Genomic DNA, 24,331 nt, shown 5'->3' on the forward strand with positions numbered 1-24,331 from the left:
AGAAAGGGCCTCCCATTCCTGCTCTCCCAGGGCCCTGAGAGAGAAGCAAGGGAGGTGGTCTCATCCCCATTTGACAGATGGGGATACTGAGGTTCAGTTGGTGACGGGACAAGAAACCAGCCCTTCAGCCTCCTATACCGAACTTTTTCTGCCATGCTGAAGCACCTTTTCCTTTGTAAAGAGAAGCAGGGGACCCTCTTTCCCAGCTAGTTCTAGGAGGCTTGGGTACAGACATGAGGGGAAGAGGAAAGTATCACTTGCGTTTAGGAGAGCAGCCTTTGAGCTACTGCTGGTAAGGATGGTGTGCCTTCGAGTGGGCAGAGATGTAAGCCACCCTGCCCTCCACTTGGAAGGGAAGACCAGGGGTTAGGAACTGAATGAAGATGTTGCTAGTATTCTGTAGTTTTGAGATCTTTGCTGTTTTTTCCAACTTCTTTGTGTTCTCACATTTAGCCTAAAAGATGGATCCAGCATGTATCATATTTAAATTCAATAGATATGGTAACTGTGGCATGAAACAGAGAAGTGACTGACCCAGGGTCCCATGGCAGATTAGCAGTAGATTAGAGCTAGGGCTCATGACTAGTTCCTTTCCACCGCCTCATGTCACCTCCGGAAGGTGGGTTTGCAGGAGGTGAGGAGTGGAAGGAGAACTGGAAACGCATCAGCACCAGGGGCCCTTTTGACAGACTTGATCCTCGCCTCCTCCTGGACAAGGCCTGGGGCACGGGAGTGTAGACCCATTCAGGACACCTGGGGCCAGAAGAACAGAATGAGGGAAAGTATGGAGAAAGGGGAAACCTTTGTGGCCGATTAGGTTTTATTTTGTTTGCTGCTTGCTTTTACTTACCTGAGGGAAGGGATTAGGAGTTTATTCCCCGAGAGTATAGACCGGAGGAAGTTGTAACTAGGTTGTAACCTTAGCTTCCCTTTGGCTAGAAGGAAAGCAAGTGTGCTTCTCGCTGACTGTATTATACTCCTAGATCTGGAAAGGCCTTAGGAGAGGGGAAAGGATGTGTGTCAGAAAAGTCAGTGGTATGTAGGTGTCTTAGTGTGTAATAGCTGTTTTCCTCTTTTAGAGATTGTTCCTTCATCCATTTATTAGTAAACATAGACACTGTGCTTGGCTCTTCCAGCACTGCAGAGAGGCTGCTCAGGCAGATGGCAGCGCCCACCGACTCCGACTCCGATTTTAAAAATCGATGCAAGTCCTCATAAGTAAGACACATGGAGTTGTTGGTCTGAGGACCATGATTCTTGAATCCATAGAGTACTCATCCTCCACATTGGAATGCTGTTAAATCTCTGGGGTTATTAAAAACAAAAAAACCCCTAGGCAACATCTGGAAGTTGGCAGAGTAGATCCAGAGAAGAAGCATGGCTCCAGTTTGAGCAAAGTGAGTTGAAAAGCACCTTCCCCCACCTCTCTTGAGTTTTTCTCTTTGGAGGATAAAGGGAAAAAAAAGAAACAACTTGAGGTTGGCTAGACCACGTTTTGAATTCCAATCAGCTGGTTAATTTTTAAATTGGAGCCGCTGCCTTGACTGCAGACCTGATTGGAAGGGCCAAGGTGGGTTTGGAAACTAATTTATCCTGGAAGAACTCTTCTGTGTATCTTGAAACCCCATCTTGACTTGAATGTGGTGGCTCTGAGAATGGCCTGCAGTGACTTCATCTTAAAGAGCTTGTCTTCGGGCATCTCCTACATGTAAATACCTCTGTGCTGTGGCATCGGATGTGAGGAGGTGGCCCTCAAGGGGGAGGCAGAGATGGCGTTAATGTTTGTGAATTAGCCTTGAGTAATTAATCCCTCTTTGGCACCAACAGCATGGTTTCAGAGGCAGTTTCAGAGCCAGTTTATGGCTTTTGGTGAGAAGTGTGTTACTCTACTGAGTATTTGCCCAGGGCAACCCAGATTTGTCTTCAAGCGTACCTCTTTTTGTACCCAGGAAACATCAAAGCCAGCTGCTGGTGGACTTGGTATTTTTCTAGCCTGTAGTGGTTTACACCATGGTTTCAGTGTGTGTCAGGCCCTAGTGTACAGCCTTCTTCTCACCAAATTGCAATTTCAATTCAAGGAAAAAAAAATCCACCTTTATTGACGGTCTTACTGTGTGCCTGTGCATTATCTCTGTTAGTGCTCGCTGTAACCCTGTTGGTAGAGATTGCTATTGTTATTATTTCCGTTTCATAGATGAGGACGCTAAGGCTCAGATGCTTGCCTGCAGCCACACAGGTAATAAATGGTGAAGCCAGACTTGGAACACAGGTCTTCCAGTGCTAAGCTCCTGGTTGGCAGTCTCCTTTGTAAAGTAGCTGATGTTCCCATCAGCCACATAGCGTGCTTGGAGGGAGTGAAAGGAAATGGAAGAATGTCCATGAAGCTTACAGCTCCAGGCAAGTTTTTGAGCCAGAGGACAGTTTTAGTTTCTGAGTTTTCAAGCCCATTCTACTCTTCCTCTTCCTCTCTTACCAGCCTCCCTCCTGCGGAGCACACACACCTTGCCCTCCTCCCTTCAGCTGTCACTGTCCTGAGGAAATCTTCTCAAAGGTACTCCCATCCTCCATGGAGGATCTACACAAGTCAAGACTTGGCTTACCTTTGGACTGTGGTCTCTCCTTACTCACTCTCATTTATTTGCTAAACAGGTTGTGAAAGTGAGAGCTACCCATTTGGAGAGTTCACCATTATCTAACTGCAATCCACCGTGCTACTGGGGCTCATAGTATTGAATTTTATGTTTTCTTTGGGGCCAAAACTGGTTTCTCCAGGCTCAGAGTCTTAAAATTCTGTACTGTTCTGTCCAGGCACCTATGCCATGTTATTATTTGAGTGTGCTAAATTCCTTTTGTTGTCAATTGTCGCCTTATTATATGCCAGGCCCAGTGCTGTAATAAGCGGATGCACCAACGCACCAACGCGCTGACACATCTGAGGGACTGGGATTGAAATGACAGCACGGCACAGGAGAGGCAAGAGTTCACTTTTCCGGCCCTGCTGTGTAGGGTTTCTGTCGGAGGCAGAACGATGAAGAAGAAATGGGCATCATCCTCAAGGAGTATGTAGTCTTAGGGCCAGACATAAGTGCTAAATAGAGGTGGAAGCCACTGGATTCACAGAGAAAGGACCGATTCTAGGTCTTCTAGGCTTTGCAGTTTATCTTCTAAGTCTTTCCTTTCCAGCTCACTACCATGGCCTGCATTCAGGCCTGCGCCAGCTTTTACTCATCTAAACCAGTGCAGAGCCTTTTCCTTGATCACCTTGTCTCCAACCTACTTTGCAAATTGCTGTCAGAATAACCTTCTAAAACACAGTCTTAGTCAATTCACGGCTCTCCTTAGAACCTTCTGTAGCTCCCTGTTGCCTACTGAATAAAACTTCAGCTTTTTGGCCTGGCGTTCACAGTGACCCCAGCCCTACCTTACTTCTCCAGCTTCCCCTAGACCTGTGGTATTTTGTGCCATGTTGAGAGCACACGCTCAGGCACTCCTTTGAGCCAACTAGGATGGATTAATCATTGTCTGTCCTGGGGCCTCTGCCATGGAGCTCACCTTCCAGTGGGGAAAGCAGACATGTATCATGTTTGTGGTCCGGTGAGCTGAGGGGCTGTGCTAGAGGAGTAGACAAAATACACTGGGAGCACCTGCCTCAGGGGCATTCTCTGTTCCCCCTCCGCCCCTAAGGGAGACTCTCCCTCTGTGCAGCTCTCCTTTCACTTGGCTTGTTCCCTGCTTGTGGAGCTTAGCATTTTGTGTCTTGTTTGGGTTAGTTGTGAATGTGCCTGTCTTCCTCCTGGACAGTGATCTCCTCCAGGATGGGCCTGCCTTCCTTGTCTCTGCCTCTGGGATGCCCAGCATGTAGTCCACACCACTCACCCCATGGTGAACTCACGACCTTTGGGAAGGCAGGTGCATGTTTTATGCTTGGGGAGAGGAAGTAGGGAGGACAGGGACCTCTATAGCGGCAACTAGTTTTTCAGAACAGAAACCTGCAGTGGGATTTTGCGATTTCATTCAACTTCGTTCATCTGGAAAAAGTCAACATTCTTTATCACTCCCTTGACTAGAAGAAACCCCACACTTGGGGGAAATAGCTTCCAAAGCCACGTTCTTCTTGCTTTGGTAATTTTAGCTCATTCAGGGCTCGGGTCCCAGCTTGGCATTGTCAGTCCAAATAGATCACTTGCTCCAGAAATGCTTTGGAACTTCTACAAAGTTAGCAGCGAAGCAGGGGACTAACCGATTTCATATGCAAAGATTGTTGCATGTCATCAGTGGGAGACTGCCAACAAAATGATTTATTTTTTTAAAAAAAGCAAGTGAAAACTTTTAATTTAGGTTTTGACATATTCTGCTGATATACGTTGGAGCAAAGATTGGAACTTGCCTGCTATCGTCTGTTGCAGAGTCTACTGAAATGTTAACCACTGAAGGTTCAGTCTGATGTGATTTGTCTTGTTCAAGAACCACATATTTATTACAACTAGATAGTATGTGCTACAGAGTACTTCACAGGATGAAAAAAAACATTGCCCCAGACAAGCTGAGGTTTAGCTCTTTTATGTGGTGTTTTGTTATTCAAGAAGACACTAGTTTTTATTTTTAAAAACACACCAGTAAAGTGGAATTCAAATTTAGATCTTTGACTCCAAGATTAATTCTCTTTCCACTGTGCCTACCTGCTTTGTCTTACAAGCTCCTTAGAGAGAGAAGATGTGTGTACTCGTCATTTGAAAATGCTTACCAGAAAAGGATACATACCCTGAAGAGGTGTTCTCTGGTTCATTTAAGTTTGGCAGGTACTGAATTACACTAGGTGGTCAGCCTTATACTGGAGGAAAATGCAGGAGGAGGAATAGGCATTATTTTTTGTCTATATAATAATATATATAATAATTATAATAATTATATATATTTATATATATATAATATTATAATAAAGACTAATTTATTAAATATTTATTAAGTACTCACCATGTTTCAGGTTCCAAGTTCAGTGCTAGGAATTTCCACATACTCTGCCTACATTCTTGTGAGATAGGGCTTCTTGTTTTACCTGGGAGAAGAGAGCTATTCAAACAATTGTTTAGTGGGTACTGTAGGTTCCATGCAGTGGGCTGAGTCTTCCCACATTGACAAGGCTTGTGGAGAAGTGTGAGTCAGTTCAGTCAAAGAGTACGGTATGTAAACCAAGTTGGGGTCGTGATGGATCTGAGATGTGTTAAGGAAGAAGAACCCATGGGGCCCGGGAACTGACTGGTTGTGGTGATGTTTGTGATGATGTTGTGGTGATCTGGACTCCCCACCCTCCATGGAGAGTGCTAGAACGGTAGTTGGTTGGAAGGGGAGATGATGAATTTAGTTGGAGACATTGAAACTTAGGGGACCACGGGACATCTGGGCAGATACACCAGGAGACCACTTAGGGATGTGGCCCAAGGTTCAGGAGAACACTCTGAAATTGGGCTGAGGATCCCAATGTGGAAGTCATTAGCCATGAGATGGGTAAGGTCACAGTGGGAGAGGGTGCAGAGTAAGAGAATCAGGGCAGAACTCTTCAGAACACCAGCTTTTAAGGGCACAACTGAAGAAGAAGAGCCCAAAAGAGGTGACTGGGAAGAAGGGCCAGAGATGGACTGAGAATTGAGTAATAGCCAGGAGGCATGGGTGTCCAGAGGTCTTTGGATCCCAGATCTGGGCTTCTTTTAACTACACAGCAACTACTTTTTCCTCTGAGCTCATTGGTAAGATGTAGGATAGGACAGCTAAATATAAAAGTAAGAGAAGAAAAGATTTGCATGGGATGATATTGTGGTGGTTTTCATTGTCTGAGTTTTGCCTCAGTGGAGGAAGGATCAGACCTATTCTGAAAGGGTCCAGAAAGCAGAGTTGGATCCAGAGAGTAGAAATCAGAGGGGTTAGAGGGAGCAGATGAGCAATGGAAAGGGCTTCCGGCATGTCCTTGTCCATGCACATCCCTGCCACCCGAGGTGGTAAGCAGGTCGGGGACGTGCTGGAATGGACTCCTGCCCTGTGAGAGAATTTGGTTAGATGAGCTCCAGGGCACTTCCTTAAGTATCGAGGAGCAAGTGTTCGAGAGCTGAAAGAAGACAGGCTTTGAATTCAGACAGTCTGGGTTCAGATCATGACCTTGCTACTTTTCAGCTGTGTGACCTTAAGGAGATTACTTCACTTCTCCGGTGCTTCTTCAAGTGCTCATGTGTAACATGCGGATTGTAATCAGCTGCTTGCCCACTATGTTATTTAGCAAGGTAATATAGAAAAGTGTCTGGCATGTAGTAGGTGCTCGTTAAATATAGGCAGCTATTAAGGACTATGGAGGCTAAGAGTTGCTGAGAGAACAGCTTGCTTAGTCATGGGTACCACCCTTTGTGGAAAGAAGTGATTTAGAGGAACAAGCACCTGAAGGAGCAGACAGGTTTAAAATTTAACTCTTGTGTGTTTTAAGTCCTCCTGGGACTTGGCCTAGGCATGAAAGGCTTACCATTTTCCCCCATGTTTTTGCCCCTCTGTGACCCTGTGCGGGGGCCCCTTATTACCCTGGTAACAGCTTGGTGAAGCATCTGAGGGTAGCTAGACAAATGAGCCGGCAGCGTGAGGTTCCTAGTTTTGCCTGTGCCCCAGCCCTGTGCCAAGGCCAGTGAGACGGTGAGAGTGAGAGCAAGAAGACCTACTGAACCTGGTAAGCAGTTCCTTGTCTCCCCGTTTGGATGACCTCAGCAGGACATTTCTTCGAACGTGCCCACCAGGAGGAGTTCGAGCATCTGTTCTTACCCTGCACTGTGCAGAAGAGAGACCTGGAAGTCCCTGTGGCTGGCCAGCGGTCACACAGCTGGAAGGACCTGTTGAGGTTTTCTTGTCTAGTCCCCATGATTTACAGAAAAGAAAAATGAGAGGAAGTGACAGGTCACCCAGCGAGTTAGTTACGGAGCCAGGCCGCAACCCAGTGTCTCTGATTTCCTTCTGCCCTACCACGGCAGGGCACTCGTCTTTTTGTTGTCCTGGCTGGGTGCAGTCCTTGAAACTTGAGAATTTTGTCTGCCTTGGATTTTATATAAACAAACACCATAGGCCAGAGAATGCAATGTGTGCATGTCTTTTCTCTGGCATGTCTGTTTTAATGCAAACATAAGACTTTACAAGATTTTTATGCAGATGAAAAACTTCAAACTTGCACATAGATGTTTTTAAAACAAGACAAGACCTTTGTAAAACATTTTATGTTTAGCCTTTCAGAATTTCATCCTAGCTAACAAGCCCACACCAAATTAAACTCTGGCATTGGATCCTTTTAATTATCCTGCATGATTATATGTAAAATGGAGTCAGACAGCGCCTGGCCCGTTAACTGTACACTACAGATTCTTCAGGGTTATCTGCACTTGTGAGGACAGCTGTGCGTTGGGTTTCCTATCCACCTGCCTGTTTGCTAACACACTATCTACTTGTTACCATGCCTCCATTGTTTCCCCAGTTTAATGGGGTGTTTCTCCCTCTCAGGTTAATAACAAATACCAAGTTCTTCCATATTTTTGAAGAGCAGCTTTTACCATATTTTATGGCTTTGAATAGGGACTCTATTTGGGGGAATATTTAGAGCTTGGTGGCCTTGATAAACCTATAGTTCAGGAGTTTGGCATCAGGTCATATTTGTATGGTGCTTACTTCAGTTTGGGAGTTTCTGACAGCATTGTCCTAGGATATTGGCAGGATCTTAGGAGAGAGGCAGGTGCTTCAAAAGTTATATTGATAAGCTCACTATTTTATATGTGCCTTTTACTTCAGTTGAGGAAGCTGTAGCCACTTGGTAATTTTTCTCTTGTTCCTATAGGATAATTAGATGAGAAGAACAGGGCCTGAGTGTCATGCAGACCTGATTTGAAATTCCGGCTCTGCTGTTCAGTAGCTTTATGTCTTAGGCAAGTCACCTCACTTCTTTGAGCCTCAATTTCTGCTTCAATAGAATTATTGTGGGGATTAAATATAGTGGATGGTAGTAAAGATTTTGGCACAGGGCCTGGCACAGGGTAGATGCTTACTTAGGATTTGTTGGATGGATAAATGCAGTTAGCTGACATCCTAGTAGCTGGAAAGGAGGAGGAGACAGGTGATGCCCAGATCCTTGGTGGTTTTCTTTGCCCTGGAAACAAAAGAATCAGGAAGTCAGAATCAGGGAAGGTTGTCTCTTCAGAGGCTACACATTTATTTCTGTTTATACTAAAACTGATTATTTGGTCTTAAGCTTGGAGCAAAGGCTCGTTGACTAGAGAGTTTCCTTCATCCTTCTGAGTCCACTGCTAGTTTCTTCTGTGGTTTCCTGGAATTCAAAGCCAGAAGCAGACTCCAAAGCCACATTAAAATGCCGCATGAAGTTATTTGCTGTCTTAGATGATCCATACCACTGTTCACCTTCATTAATGTGACCAGTTAAGACTTATAGCTTCTTGTCACCCTATGTTCAGTCTCCTCCTCACACCTCATCCATCTTGCTTGCCACTGCCACATTAATCTTCCTAAAACATCTCTTTCATCATGTCTCAATCCGTGTTGGATACCTGCAGTGGTTCTTTTTACCATGGGATAAAAGCCAGGCATATAACCCACAAGGGCAGCCTCACAGCCACTATTCATTGAACACCTATGACAGGAAAGGCACTGTGCTTGATGCATTACATGCACTATCATCTGGAAAAGTTTGTTATCCCCACTTTACAGAGAATGAGACTGAGACTCGCACAGGTTAAGCAGCTTGTCCAAGTTCCTACACTTAGTATGTCACAGCGCCAGAATTCTAAACCAGGATCACCTGATTCAAAAGACTGGGCTCTTTTTATCAGATCCTGGGCCTCCTTCTCCCAACTGTTTCTTCCACTTTTTATGGTGACACTGAGTGTTCAGTAATCTTCTCTGGACTAGATATGGATGTGAGCCATCACCTTCAACTCAGGATTAGGGTTAGGAAGGTCTGGAGACCAGAAGTTTGCCCCATGTGTGCCAGTGTCCCTCAGGAAGTCAACCCTTTCATTCTGGTTGGGGTCCTTGACACATACTAGGTTGTAAGTGTCCAGAAGACAAGGACCCCCTAGCATAGTGCTCAGCCCAGAACAGGGGCTCAGTAAATGTGTGCTGACTGCAGAAAAGGATGAGTGGAGGCCCCAGATTTTCCTGAGCCTGCATCCAGGGAGCACGGGTGGAGGAGGAGACTGATGAGCCTGAGGATGGAGTCAGGAGGTAGTTAGCCCCATGAGGACAGAGTGGTCTGGCAGAACAGGAGTCAAGTGGTCTTCCGCTTTGAACTTCAGGCTGAGGATTTTGGATGTCCTTATCGGTAGCCATCATCCATTCATTCAGCACTTATTCTGGCTCCACCATGTTCCAGGCACATGTTGAGAGAGAACAGAGCATAGGCTGGGGAGGCAGAGAAACCTACATCAAATCCTGGCTCTGCACCTTCCCATCCAGGTGGCTTGAGGCCTTCTTTGAATCTCATTTCTGCTTTTGTGGAAAAGAAAAGTGTGGCTAATGAGACTTAATTGCAGGGTTGTTGTGAGGTGTAGTGATATATGTGAAGAGCCTTATAGTGGTATCTGATAGGTAGTAGACATTCCACAAGTGGTACCTATTTTTTAATTGAAGTATAATTCACGTAACATAAAAATCACCATTTTAACCATTTTAAAGTATGTACAATTCAGTGGTTCATAGTATATTCACAGTATTCTGCAACCATCTTCACTATCTAATTCCAGAACATTTTCATCACCTAAAAAGAAATCCCTGTTACCCATTAAGCAGTCACTTCTCGCTGCCCCTTCCCCTAAACCCCCAGCAAACAGTAATCTACTTTCTGTCTCTGTGGATTTGCCTATTCTGGACATTTCATGTAAATGGAATCCTATAATATGTGGTCTTTGTGTCTGGCTTCTTGCACTTAGCGTGTTTTCAAGATTCGTCCATGTAGCAACATGTATCAGTACTTTCTCTCTTTTTATGGCTGTGTAACATTCCATTGTATGGATATACCACATTTTATCAGTTGATAGACAGTTGGGTTGTTTCCACCTTTTGGTTATTATGAATAATGTTGGTATACACATTAGAGTATGAGTGTTTGGTGGACATGTTTTCATTTCTCTTAGGTATATCCCTAGGAGTGGCATTGCTGGGTCATGTGATAATTCTGTTTAATGTTTTGGGGAACTGCCAAACTGTTTTCCATGGTGACTGCCCCATTTTACATTCCCACTAGAAATGTATGAGTGTTCTAATTTCTCTACAGCCTTCCAACACTTGTTATTTTTCTTTTCTTTTCTTTTTTTTTATTATAGCCATCCTAGTGAGTATGAAGTGGTATCTCGTAGTTTTGATTTGTGTGCATTGGTGTGCGCCCAGGATCCAAACCGGCAAACCCCAGGCCACCGCAGCGGAGTGCGTGCACTTAACCGCTTGCGCCACCGGGCTGGCCCCAAGTGGTGTAGCCTCTTTTTGAGTATTCTTCCATTGAACATTTTTGTTTGATGAGTCCCTGTTGTATGGCCAAGCCTGTAATATGGACCGTGACCTAAGGTTACTCACACTCCTGTGTGGAAGGGGGACCTCAAAGCTGATGACTGCAACATAGTAAGAGAATAGGCTACAGAGAAGGTGGGTACTACATGCAGTGTGCCCTTTGAGGAGGAAGAAGGAGATGAGTGGAGTTTGTCGGGCAGACAAGGAAGGAGGGAGGCGTTCCGGTTAGGTGGAAGAGCCTTGGGTGTAGCTGGTGGGGGTGGGGCCTGTTGTCATCAGGCTGGGGGGTGGAGCACTCCTGAGACTCGCCACTCCCAAGCCAGGCATCTGGGCAGGCCTCCCCGTCAAGAAGCAAGGCTACAGCAGGCCCTGAGCCGGCAGCAGGTTCCCCTGAGCTTGGGCATCCACGGTGTGTTTGTCTGCGCAGGGCTCTGTTGTTTTCAAGGCACATTTCTTAGCTGATTTGGTCCCCACTGGAGCTGGATGTTATGTCTCCATTTCTACAGAAAAGGGAAATGACGCTCACTGACAGAGCAGCTTGCCTTACTTCTCACGCCTACCAAGTGGCAGAACTGGACTTGGAATCCAGGTTGTCTAACTCCTAGTTTGTTCCATACCTGCAGGCTCAACCTCAGCTCTTCTTAACTTGGCAGTCGAGGCCCTTTATTCTCTGAGCCCCAGCCACCTTAACTCCCTTCCTCCCCTCTCTCTCCTGCCTGTAACTGAACCATCTTTTGTAACCATTGCAGTCTAAATATTTCCCAACCTTCCTTGTTGGCGTCTATTCTTTACCCCTCTTTTGTGGTCCAGATTTTCACTGTCTTTAAATGGCTGTCCTTTTATGAGCACAGAGTATCCAGGTGCCATTCATTCCACTCAAGTTCTCAACGTGCAGAATTGATCCTCTTCACAGTATCTGGCAATGTGAGTAGGAATTATTTACTTCAAGTCACAGATGAGGAAACAGGCTCAGAGAAGTAAAGTGACTTACCCAAGATCACCCAGCAAGTAAGGAGTCTGACTCAAATGCCACATCCTCTCAAAAGCCTGCCATGGTTGCACTGACCAAAGTGACCTCCCTTGCCCCCGAGATCCTATAGCAGTTATTTTCCCCTTAAATCCTACTTAGTATTTGAGATCTTGGGTTATCTTTTTTGTGGGTTTTTCTCTTGTGTCCCCCAGTCAGTTGCTCATTCTGTGTGTCCCCAAGGCCCAGGCGAGATCCTGCGAGTGTAAATTCTCAGGAGATGTTAAGCTGAGGCAGAGGAGGAAAAGCTCTGGACCTTGGTTCCCTGGTCTGGGTTCTCATACTGTTCATGTAATGACAGTAACTGTGGCCTTGGACCATAAGGAACCCTGCCTGCCCTGCTCCTCTTATATCCCCAGGCCTGATTGTTACATGGATGGATGCATTGACTTCACCATTTGGAACCTCAGTTTCTCATCTGCATTTTGAAAAGGTTGAATGAGATGATCTGAGGATCATTCTCAGTTCAAATGTTACCTAGTTTATGGGGCCGGCCCACTGGCATAGTGGTTAAGTTTGCATGCTCCACTTCAGTGACCCAGGGTTTGCAGGTTCGGATCCCGGGCGCGGACCAACGTACCGCTCAACAAGCCATGCTGTGGCGGCGTCCCATATACAAAATAGAGGCAGATGGGCACGGATGTTAGCTTAGGGCTAATCTTCCTCAGTGAAAAGAGGAGGATTGGCAGCAGATGTTCGCTCAGGGCTGACCTTCCTCAGCAAAAAAAAAAAAATGTTATCTAGTTTTGTGAATCTGAATGATTGCTTCTCTCCACACCAACATGATCCTGGGCTACAAAGTTTCAGCTCAGGGAGGCAGAGCATAGCTTGTCATTTCCAGTTTGGTGGATGCACCTCAAAATTTGCCCTTGCACTTGTCAAACTGAAGACTAGCCCAGGAGCTTTGCCCCAGCACATTCAGAAGTCCTAACATCACCCTCTCACCCCCTGTATCTCTCTCTAATTCTCTCCCTCTGCTTTTTCACATGTGAAAACACCCACCCATCCCATTTCAGGGTAACTTCGTTCAGGGTAACTTCGTTTGCAGCACTTTCTTTAGGTTTCACATTTTAGCAGCTTTTTGGCTTAGAAGGAGTCAACAGTGATTTGTAGGAGGAAAGCCATTGCTCTTTTAGAAAGACCACAATCCCTGTTGTTGTCCATGCCTAATCCATTGGTTGTATTTTACAGGCACAAAGACAAGGACAGGCCTTTCTTGTGAAAATAGAACCCAAGGGTCTGTTTGGTGGGAAAGGCCATTTTCATCTCTGATCAAGAGAGGTTGTTAACAAAGACCATACCCTGCTTTAGTCATCCCTTTGTTTTTTAGATTGTATCTTTGTTCACCTATGCTTAAGGAAATAAAATGATTCTGAGCATGTTGATAATACCAAAATTTTAACATCCTGTTCCTCGAGTGCCTGGTGTGCACCAGGCACTGGGCTGCGGGTTGTGTGAATTATTGCTGTCATCCCCACCCCTCCCGGTACCGAGGAGACACATGAGCTCAGCAACACTAAGCCTCTTGCCCCCCACTCCTCACCCTGTCCTAGAAGAGCTGAGGTTCACACTGAGGTCTCTCTGATACAAGAGTCCCACCTCTGACCTTCTGGGACTCCATTCCCAAGACCATTTGGGAAGATTTGGCATTTGACTATGTTCTGGAATAGTTATGTGCTTATAAGCTTTCTCTCAGCTTTACTAACAAGTTGTGGGGAGAGAAACCTGGCCTGAGGGAAGTGTAAGAGCATGTTTAATACACGCACATCCACGTGTGCAGATAGACTCACACTTACACATAAAGACCCTCTGAGACTGGATTTAACCAGCTACCGGGCCATGTGCCACATCCAGCATGGGGCAACGTGCAGGAAACTGCATTTAGGATATGGCAATGGGATCCTTTGAGGAGTATAAGAAATAGTAGTTCCCACAGTCTTAGTTCAAACCCAGAAAACAAGACCTCAAAGTATTTACCACAAGGAGTCAGTTCCAGAGTAGGTTCAAGTTTCTACCTCTGGGACTCTCCTGTTTGAATTTTTACTCTTGACATCTACAGGGAGAGAGAGATCTGGGAAATAAAGTTTGAAATCTGTTCAGGAGAAAAAAATTCTCTTTTAGATTATCTCGAGTTGAGCTTAGAGAATGAGAAAGTGAGGAGAAATCATACCCCTTTGTATTTTTGTGGCACTTTACAGTTTGTAGCGGCTTCAGTATGTGTAAGCACTGGGTGAGATGCAGGAGACCTGTTTCCCCCTCCTGACTCTCCCTCAGACTCACACCTTGGGCAAGCCCCTTCCATTTTCTGGGTTTGAGTTCCCTTATCAGTAGAATGAGAAAGTTGGACCAGTTGGTTGCTGAGACCCCTCAAACTCTGTTATTCTGTGATCTGATACCAGTAAAAGGCAACTATTACTCGTCACTCCTCCTATATCTGTCTTACCTCAGCCTGTCCTGTGTCCGGGCTGTGGTGGGCTCTACCTCGGCTCCAGTTAAGGCTTTACCCCCATAAGAGCTATCGTCCCTTGCATGCCTACTGGTACTTAAGCTGGCAGAAACCCACCAGGTTTTCCTGGGAGGTCTCTTGGCTTAGAAGGATGTTAGTTGTTGAGGGATTCATGGGCTAGTTAAGTTTAGACCAGATAGCAATCTAAGGGCCATTCCAGTTCCAAGATTCTAGAATTCCATAAAAGGCCACCATTTAAAATGTACTTAGAGAAACCCCTAAGCAAATTCATTGGACACTGTTTCCACACTTTGTATGGCTGTGCTTTTCCTGTGATCACGGGTCTGGTCTGCACTGCTGCTTTGAGGAGCCCTGCAGGCAGGAGGGAACAGGCCTTGGGTTTGTTTGCTTTTCCTTTTTAACTGGTCTGGCCTCAATCATTCTCTAGCATTTGAGGTTATGGGCATTTTGAGCGTTTTGACTCATAATGAACCTTGTTCTCTTGATATACATTTTAGAAGACAAATCTGACCTTGAAAACAGTGTGATGCAGAAGAAAATAAAAATCCCCAAACTTTCTCTCAGTCACGTAGAAGAAGATGGGGAGGTTAAAGATTATGGGGAAGAAGATTTACAGCTTAGACACATCAAGGTAACAAAATGTTTTCTTTTTTTGGAATTATGTGGGAGCATTTTCAGATTTCTGATAGCTAAAGAATTCCAGTCTGGCCTCCTCTCCCCGTATAAATGTCCTCTCGTGTCACAGGCCATGATTTTTTCAGGTTGGGAGAGTCTTGGGCCAGCTAGTATGCATTTGCCTTGCTGGCCGACTTTCCAGGGAGCCCTTACTCATGCTTTGCCACCAGCATCGTCCTGTTTGCACTGTGTGTGCAGTGTCATCACCACAAGGGCTTGGAACAGTGCGTTTCTCTCTGGCCCACAGCTCTAGGGAGGTCACTGCTGAGCTCCAGGAACATTAAGCAGCTGTTCTTGGGCAGCACTTCAGAGCCGGTCACTATCAGATTGCCCCGAACGGCTAAGGGTGAACTCACTAGGAAACGGGGTGTCCCAGGTTCACAAAATGGGGTTTATGGGACCCTGGGTTGGAAGAAAACTTTTGCATTTCCTTTGGTGTGCGCCTCACGTGGTCTCCAGCCTTCACTTGTAAACCTGCTAAAAATCTTGTTCAACAAGCCAGATGTTTTTTTCTGTACAATGGGTACCCTAGAGGAAGGGGAAAGGAAGAAGGGTTCTTTCTGCATTGACCGACTATGGTCTGATTGTGGATGCAAAGTGAAGGACATTCCCAAGGCATAGTCCAAAAGATGCAGTTCGTGCATTCATTGCACTCCTGCTGTGGACCTGGCCCTATGCTGGTCCCTGGGGTCATGGAGATTAGGCAGATGTGGTCCCTGCCCTTGGTGGTCTCACAGTGTAGTGATGCAGACAGATATCCAAAGTGATCATTACAATTTTAGTGGATAAATTCATCTAGACTAGCAGCTCCTTATCCCTGTTGATAAAATGACAGGATAGGATTTTGTCATGTAACTCAATCTCAGAGTCATGGTTTTTTGTTTTTTTCCTTAAATTTCCAGAAACTTAGTGAGAGGTTAAGGCAGGCTTGACCTGACATAGTTAAGTTGTCCGGAATCTTGTGTCCTCAGTCGTCTGCCCCTCCCACGGGTATCCCCAGTCGGGAGAGCTCTGAGCCTTCCTGCCCTGGGTGAAGAATTCAGTTGGTCCTGAACTCTCGCTCCCCCTCAATGGAAGCTTTGTCCACTTAGCTGGAATTTCCTCAGGCGGCTGAAACCCCCACCCCTGGGTAGTCGTGGGTAATTCTCTTCTCAGTGAGCTGTCTTCTCTGTGTCCACTGTCTTGCTGAGCTTCAGGTTGGCCAGTGTCCGCGGAGAGCCTGGCAGATGTGGGGGAGGGAGCCTGGTGCTGGGAGCTGGGCTCCAGATTCTGGGTCTGGTGATGTCTGTAGCTCACTGTGTGACCCTGAGTATAGTCCTTCCCTCTTTGAGCCACAGTTTCCTCACCTGTAAAATGAGGGAGTTAAACTGAAGAAGCTTCCAAAACCAGCATTCTTTGATCTTTTCAGTTAAGTAAACATTTCTCAAGCCCCTGCCAAGTGCCACTTCTAAGTAGGCAGTGGAGAAACAGAGAAAACAAGACATGGCTCCTGCCCTAGATTAGAGTAGGTTAGGGTTCTTATATCCTTCCCAGCTAAAGCATTCTTGAGGAAAAGGTTACTTGATGGAATGTCCCGCCTGCCTTTCTTTTGGCTTTTATGGTTTTATTGTTGAAAAGATTTGAGTGGTGACTCCCCTGGGATGGCTTGGTCTGGCCTGATTTCTCACTGATTCTCCACAAATACACATTGAACACCCCCTGTGAGCAAGTCACTGCCTGGCACTGTGGGTGGAGCGGGGCAGGGGGCTGGGGACTTGGGGCAGGTGGTCATAGTATAACATGCATCTAAGAGGCAGAATGACGGAATGGAAAAAGTGCTGGCCCAGGAGACCAGAGTCCTGGTTCTGCCACCAAGTGACTGTGTGACTTTAGGCAAGATCCTTCCCCACTCTAGATCTCTGTTTCCCCATTTGTGAAATGAGGGGCTTTGATTAAGTGTTTGCACAGGTTTCTCCAAGCACTGATGTTCTGTGGTTCTGTGATTCTAGGATTGTCTGGGGAAATATTGAGCTGCAGTCCAAGAAAGTCCCAGCTGCCCTTGCCTGAACTGACTCTCGTTGTCCTACACAGAGACCTGAGGGCCGGAAGCCGAGCGAAGTGGCGCACAAGAGCATCGAGGCAGTGGTGGCCCGGCTGGAGAAGCAGAACGGCCTGAGCCTGGGCCACAGCACGTGTCCAGAAGAGGTCTTCGTGGAGGCCTCGCCGGGCACGGAGGACATGGACAGTCTAGAGGATGCTGTCGTGCCCCGGGCTCTGTACGAGGAGCTGCTGCGCAACTACCAGCAGCAGCAGGAGGAGATGCGCCACCTCCAGCAGGAGCTGGAGCGGACTCGGAGGCAGCTGGTACAGCAGGCCAAGAAGCTCAAGGAGTACGGGGCGCTTGTGTCCGAAATGAAGGAGCTCCGCGACCTCAACCGGAGGCTCCAGGACGTGCTGCTCCTGAGGCTAGGCAGTGGTGAGTGCCCCCGCAGGCCACCTACCACTCCACAGGGGCGGGATGCTTTGCTTTGCGCAGCCCCTCTTCCAGGAGAACAAGAGGGAGAGGCAGGCCAAGTGTCCCTGAGGCTAGGGAAGGGCGGAGACCTGGCTCAGCATTTACCCAATGTAGAGCCACTCCCTCCCACAGGGAAGCCCAGAGGAACTGATGAAGGCAGCAGCCTGTGCTATCCAGAACACAGTGAGGGACATTGAGAAATGTGCTCAGGGAACTAGAGCTGACAGAGTGTTTGCCACCACTCGTGTGTCATGCATTCTGCAAGAGATTCAGCAAGGGATTATGGACACCTCTCCAAGGAGGTTTCAGGATAGTAAAGAGAACTAGACGTGATCCTAAAAGAGTGTGTTACCTTAAGTCAGAAAGTGATAATGCCGTGGGAGGGGTCACATAAAATGATAGGAGAGTTCAAAGGATGGAGAGAGGTTATTTGTAACTGAGGGAGACTTCAGGAGGAAGGTGGGCCTGAACTGGGCCTGAAGGGTGGGTGGGGTTTTAAGGCGCAAGAGGAGGCTAAGTGGAGCAGTCACTGAGTGTGGGAAAACACCTGCAGCATACTAAGAAGAGATGCTGCAACTGTGGTTTGAGGAGAGATGACTGAAGGCCTTGAAAACTACCAGCCTGGATGTCTGGACTTATTTTGGTAGAAATGAGGAAGATTAAAAAGCTTTTGAGCAGAGATGCATACAACCTTAGGACAATTAATATAAAGATGTATAGAACTCCTTTGGTTTGCTTAGAAGAACTTAATAGGCTCTTATATCGCACCCAATTTTAACAAACCATGTTTTTAGGTTTTCTCGTCTAACATGGTTTAGAAGCAAGAATTGGGAATCTGAAAGGCAGCAGCCTTGACAGCAGGAGAAAAGACTGCTTACCAGAGGAAAAGACAGAAACACTTGCAGAATACAAGAATCCAGAATTGGAAAAGATAGAGGCCAGTGGGTATTGAGGAAATCAGTATAACACAAATTCGTAGCCTCCACATCCCCTGAGGACAGCCGCTAATAACACTGTGTCACTGTGCTTTGCTAAAAAAGGGAGTAAGCTAGTCTAGAAACACAAGTTCTATCCCCAAAGTTTAAATCAAATACAATTTTGTACTTAAGAAGGAAGGTTTCCATTATCTAGATACAAGATTTATATGAAAAGCCTCATTCCTTTTTTTTTTTTTTTTGTGAGGAAGATCAGCCCTGAGCTAACATCCGTGCTAATCCTCCTCTTTTTGCTAAGGAAGACCGGCTCTGAGCTAACATCTATTGCCAATCCTCCTCCTTTTTTTTTTTTTGTTCCCCAAAGCCCCAGTAGATAGTTGTACGTCATAGCTACACATCCTTCTAGTTGCTGTATGTGGGACGCGGCCTCAGCACGGCTGGAGAAGCGGTGTGTCGGTGCGCGCCTGGGATCCGAACCCCGGGCTGCCGGTAGCAGAGCGCGTGCGCTTAACCGCTAAGCCCAACCTCATTCCTTTTTGATGTTTAGATAATGTGCTCTTACCCTACCTTACGTTTATAGATGCCTTTACTTTAAACTACGTCCCCAAGGCTTCAGTAGATCTTCAGGATGGCTCAGGGAGTCAGCGGAGAGCCTTCTCATGCCGTTGTCACAGAGGAGGAAACCGAGTCTGGGACTTCCCCAGAGTCACTTGGAGAGGTAGAGGAAGAGCGCATCTCAAACCGAGTCCTCTGACTTCTAGGCTGGTCATTTCCCCACTCCTCAGCTCAGCCTCAGCCTTGGCCATTCTCCCAAATCATAGCCCATGGAGGTGCCAGTGACCTAAAGATCACATGTGGTGTGCAACTTAAAAAGCGATTATAATTCTTTATCAAAATAAAATCTTAAAGAGAAACTCTAAATGTAAACATCTGCGAAAGCTGTGTTGGTCTTAGAGTGGGGGATGGGTCAAGGTGGGGAGAGAACTGGAATTTTCAGAGAGAAAAAGTGTGTCCTGGTCTTCAACTGAATAATTTTTACTTTCATTGCGCTCTGTGTGCTACACCCTTTGTAAACTTCTTGGGGGGGGAAGCACAATAACAACATAAACTCTCCACACAGTTATTTCAATGCCCAGGGAAACTGCCTGTTTTGCATGACCATGAACTAAGTTTAAACTCCAGAAACCACTCCTAAACCTCTGGGGCAGTAAGACACTCTGCATTTTACATCAAGATGTACCTCTTTAGTCTTAAAACACTTAGAGAAACTTGACCCCAACTGTAGTAGTTCGTGTCTTGATCTTCCAGGCTCTCCCATCCCACAGGCCTTGAATGCCATCATGAGGGCCAGTGGCAGGCTCTTCCCTGACCTAAGTTACTATGGTCATCGCAGTGGGTTGGACTGACTATAAATCAGCTCAAGCCACAAGTCTGCGTGGAGCACCCACGTGTGCAGTACCCTATGCTGTAGGCGCCATGGGAGTCTGGGAAAGTCACTCCCATGTCCCTGAGCTGTGAAAGCTTCAAGTCCATTGATAAGCACTTGTTAATCAGAGAATGATAATGTGCCAAATTCAAAGACAAATCCACAAGAATATATTAAAAAGGTCTCTATCCTAAGGGGAGGTTGTTCGTCTTCATGGATCTAGTCTAGTCTTGTCTAGTCTTTGGAACCAAGCAGGCCTGGATTCAAACCGCATCTTCCCCACCTCCCTACTCTGTGGCTTCAGGAACCTTGTTTCCTCCTTCCTTCTTTGCGTCCTTCCCTTCTTCCCTCTTTCCTTCCACAAGTATTTACTGGCCTCCTGCTGTGTGACCAGCATTTTGCCAGGTGGTAAGAGTTGGATATATTTAAGATACAGCCCCTGCCCTCTGTCCTTGAGGAGCTCAAAGTTGGATGAGCGAGATAGCCACCAACACAGTAACAGCCAAGTGCGTAAATGCCACCACAGGGGCAAGAGCACACCAGGCTGTGGGACAGCAGAGGAAAGGCACCCACTGAATTTGAGGAGATCAGGAAAGGCTTCCTGAAGGAAATGACTTCTAAGCTGGAGCCTGAAGGATGAATTTTTGTTATCCAGGCAGGAGTGAGCAGGTGGGAAGAGTGAGGAGCAATCGAGGCTGAGCACACCTCTCTGAGCCTTGGTGTTCTCATCAGTAAAATGGAAATAATAATATCTCCCTCACAGCCTTGGGACACACAGCATCGTGCCTGGTGTTCTGTTGATGCTCAGTTACTGTTAGCTCCTCCTCCACACCATTTAGTGGAGGGGCTAAGACAGGGTCTAGTTTGGTTTTTAACTCTGGCTCCCCCAACCCGTAATTGGCTATATGACATTGGGCGGGTTAACTAACTTCTCTTCCTCTCAGGGTCTTCTATTATAGGAGATAAAAGGGGTTAGGTATATGTTTGTTCATTTGTTCATTCAGTCAGTCAGCTAAGACTGACCATATGCTTTCTGAGCCTGGGAACTTGGGGAATTACAAAGAGGACAAAGACATTGGAAGTCGGAGAGGGGGTAGTGATGGAGGTAAACATGTAAGCATGTAATTAAGATGCAATGTAATGAGTTCTGGGAGAGGGGCTAGTATTTGAAGGTGGAACTCTCTCTTGGTGAGTCTGGGAAGACACCCCCCTGCTGTGATATCTCCTGACCCATACATAACGCCAAGAAACCTGTAACAAGGCAAAGAACAGGCAGAAAATGACTGAGAGACCCTCTCTGATTCTCCACTTCACATGCCCTCTAAGGAGCACATCCTGGCTTGGGGGTGATGTTTGGCCTGGGCTGTACCATCCTAGGCCCCCTGGGCCTGGCTTGAGCATTGCTCTTGGAGGCCTGCTGTTGCATATTTTCTCCTGTCTACCTTGCCCATGGACTCAGTTCAAGGGCCTTTATCCAGCGTTGGTACTGGATCATCCACACTATAGTAGGCAGATTCAGAGACGAGAGGCCAATAGGTGAGGAAATGCTCTGTTGTAAAAGGAAGGCTCCCTGCCAGGGAGAATCATTGCTGACTCTTCTAGGCATTGGGGTCTTGCACACGGTGGATAGGAGCGGGCAGAGAGCAGGAGCCTGGCCTCTTGAGCCTGCTAGGGACCTCAGAGTGGCAAGCAGGTCCCCTAACAGCCAGGAGTTGTAGTGGTGCACCTTGTGGAGGTTGGGGAGGAAGGGTGGGGGACAGCAGCAAGATGGCATAATAAGGTGTTTCAGAGACTTCACTGGATGGCTCACTTCTTCATTTGTGCATTTATTCATTCTTCTTTCATTCATTTGACAAATAAACACAAGATGGATTTAACAGGAAAGATTCTCTAGAATGTGGAGTCATGGAGTTGTGAAAGAACTTAGAGAGGGTATAAGCTGTTGCCCTCATGTTCCTGATGAGGAAACAAGCCCAGAAAATGTCACTGGCCTATTCCCAGAAGGGCCTCCTGACACCTGGTCCTGTCTTCTCTCTAGGCCCTTGCCCCACATGGCCCTCTTTAGTCCTTGGACTTCATTGTTGCCGACATGGGGATGACCCCTCTGCCCCCTCCAAAGGACATCTTTCTGTAAAACAGAACTTTCCTTTTCTGTGATCTTAGCATGGGAAGCAGCCCTCTCTGATGGGATGGAACCTCACCCTCCTACCCTGAGAGTCCCTTCTCTCAGGACATCTGTGACAGTGTCAACATTAAATGAGGAAGCATTGTAAATGTGCAATAAATGCCAATCTCTTTTTCCTTTTCTGCCCTTTCCTGCCCACCCTCTCCCAAAGAAGTAAATGCTGAGGATCCAAAAAGCATGAAGATGAAGATATTCTAATTTATAAAGTAGAGATTTATTTGTGTATATATCCATTCATGTATTCTTTCATTCATTCAACAAACATTTTTTGAGAGTATGCTTTGTGCCAGGGCTGTGTTAGGTGCTGGGAGTATAGAAATGAACAAGACAGTCCCTTTTTTAAACATTCACAAGACGGGGGTTAGAGCTGTGTTTATTAAACTGGGGCTTGGCAGACTCAGAGAATTCCAAGGGATGAGGGGAAGCAGAACAGCAGAGAGCCTGTTCCAAGGGTGAACTCCGGTGTATGCAGAGGAGTAAACTCCAGGATCTCTTGGTTTCTCCTCAGCTAGATTCCTTGTTCTTAGAGGTCAAAGACCAAGGCTTAGAAATCTCCTCAGTTTTTAGCACTGTAAGTACCTCTTAGGTAGTTAAATTCATTTTAGTGTGATTCAGGTACTGTTAGTTCAACTAAGGCTTGTCAAAAGGGCTCCGTGAGGAATAGAGAGGAGGAGACGTAATCCCTGCCTTCAAGATGCACACACAGTTCAGAGGGAGCACAGACATGTACACAGCGAGACACCAGGCAGAACAAAACAAGTACTGTGATTGCAGGAGGGAGGCATATGATGGTTTAGATTTTGTGTGTGCGTTGTCAGGAAATGTAGGTGGAAATGATGAATTCTGACCAGAAGAGGGATAGATAATAAGAACAATAATGGTAATTCACATGTGCATGGCACTTTACAGGTTTCAAAGCACCCTGACATTTTTATCTTGTTGGGCTATTCCCGTAGCCTTATTGCAAGGCCAGGTAAGGATTATTATCTCCATTGAGAATGCAAAAAGAAGAGATAACGTCCTGGTTGGCCAGATCACAAGCTGGTTGAAATTTTTGAAGAAGGAGAAAGCCTTTGTGGCCTGCAAATCTGTCTCTTTAGAGCTGAGTTTCTGTCACCTCTGTTCCCCTCTGCGCTCGTGCCTTGTGTTCTGTCCAACGTCTGTTAAAATACCAGCTTTGATCTTTAAAATCCTTTGCTGTCTGAGCTGGATTCTTTAAGCACAGGTCTCTGATGGTGCCTTTGAAAAGGCAGCTAATGTCAGCCAGATGCCTCCTGCTGGCTTTCCCCTGTGCTGGAGGCAGCCCGGGCTTTGGCAACAGAGATTACTTGGGTTTGAATCTCAGCTCTCTGATTCATTACCTGTGCAACTTCAAGCAAGTGATTTAACCCTTCTCAGCCTCTGCTTTCTCCCCTGTAAAATGGATATCTTAATGCCTACCCCATACAGGCAGGAGAGCCAGCTCAGCGATTAAGAACCGGCATGGGCCCTGAGGTCAGAAGTACTGGGGTTTTGAACCCTGGCTTTTCCACAGTCTAGTCTTGTTACTTTAGGAAATTACTTAACTTCCTGGGCCTTAGTTTTCTCATCTGTAAAGCAGAGTCAAAGATAGTACCAATCATATGGTTCTTAAGAGGATTAAATGGAGCGAATGCATGTAAAGACCTCTGCCCAGGGGCTGGCACATAGTCAGTGCTCAGTGGGTCCAACATGAAGGATGCAGGATCATTTGAGGATCCACATGAGATAATGTGTGCACGATGCGTGGCACATCATAGACATGCATTGTCCTGCAGCAGAGCACAAATGGGGTTGTCTGGCATATCATCATCTTTGGTCAACCCTATGTCTCCTGGAGATTGCTAGTTCCCCTTGTAAGTCCTCAGAAATCATATTTGAATAGTCCATTTTACAAACACGCCTGGACTTGATTTCAAGCTCACTGGTCTATAGTTTATAGAATTCTCCCCGACCCACTTTCCTGGACAGGATTCCATCTTCCCACCTCCAGTCCTCAACCACTCCTTTTGACTCCCCTCAGTTCTTCAGACATCACTGGTCATGGCTCAATTTCTTCTTTATCCCAGGCTCTCTTCTTGGGGCCTGTTCATCTCAAAGCTCTTTCCATCTCCTTCAGCCTTCAGTTCATTCTCACCAGTAAGCAGGAGCGCTCACAAAAGTTAGGCTTCGAGAGAGAGCTGGAGAGGATGGGCGAGAGACATCCTGTCAGGTCACGTTTTCATATCCTGTTACAGAGGTGAGGCCCGGGAGGTCCACAACCTGCCAGCCACTCAGTTAGTGTTGGAGCAGGGCCAAAACCGCTGTGCCCTGTGCCTGCTTCACTTGGATGGCAGGGGAAGAGCTAACAGTGAGAACTGAAATTGTTTCTCTTAAACATACAGGTCATCTTCCACTTTGAAGGACTTTTTGCACTGTTGACTAAGTAGGAATTAGCCACAGTTCATCCTGGATTATTTTAAGAGCTAATTTCAGAGAGGCAGGAGTCCAGGACCCTCCTTCCTCTTTCCCCCTAGAGTTCATTTTTCTGGGACAGTGGGGATGGGGCTGAGGGATAACTCCTATTAGCAAAGG

The 24,331-nt window shown here is 46.5% G+C and overlaps 2 protein-coding genes across 4 annotated transcripts in view; both read left to right on the plus strand.

The window, feature by feature from the left end:
- Positions 1 to 24,331, plus strand: part of AGBL4 (AGBL carboxypeptidase 4) — a 1,245,941-nt gene that overhangs the window by 982,957 nt on the left and 238,653 nt on the right. The gene's annotated exons all lie outside the window — the stretch shown is intronic.
- Positions 1 to 24,331, plus strand: part of BEND5 (BEN domain containing 5) — a 48,743-nt gene that overhangs the window by 1,061 nt on the left and 23,351 nt on the right. The window contains exons 2-3 of one of the 3 annotated variants that reach the window (XM_004438526.3): positions 14,522 to 14,655; positions 16,770 to 17,154. In XM_004438526.3, the coding sequence (XP_004438583.1) occupies positions 14,522 to 14,655; positions 16,770 to 17,154 (519 nt within the window). Of the gene's footprint in view, positions 1 to 14,521; positions 14,656 to 16,687; positions 17,155 to 24,331 lie in introns of all 3 variants that reach the window. The other 2 variants (XM_014793818.2, XM_014793817.2) reach the window with 2 other exon arrangements.

The sequence above is a fragment of the Ceratotherium simum genome, chromosome 22 (assembly GCF_057802395.1).
Source record: "Ceratotherium simum simum isolate JZ-2026a chromosome 22, ASM5780239v1, whole genome shotgun sequence".
NCBI lineage: Eukaryota > Metazoa > Chordata > Mammalia > Perissodactyla > Rhinocerotidae > Ceratotherium > Ceratotherium simum.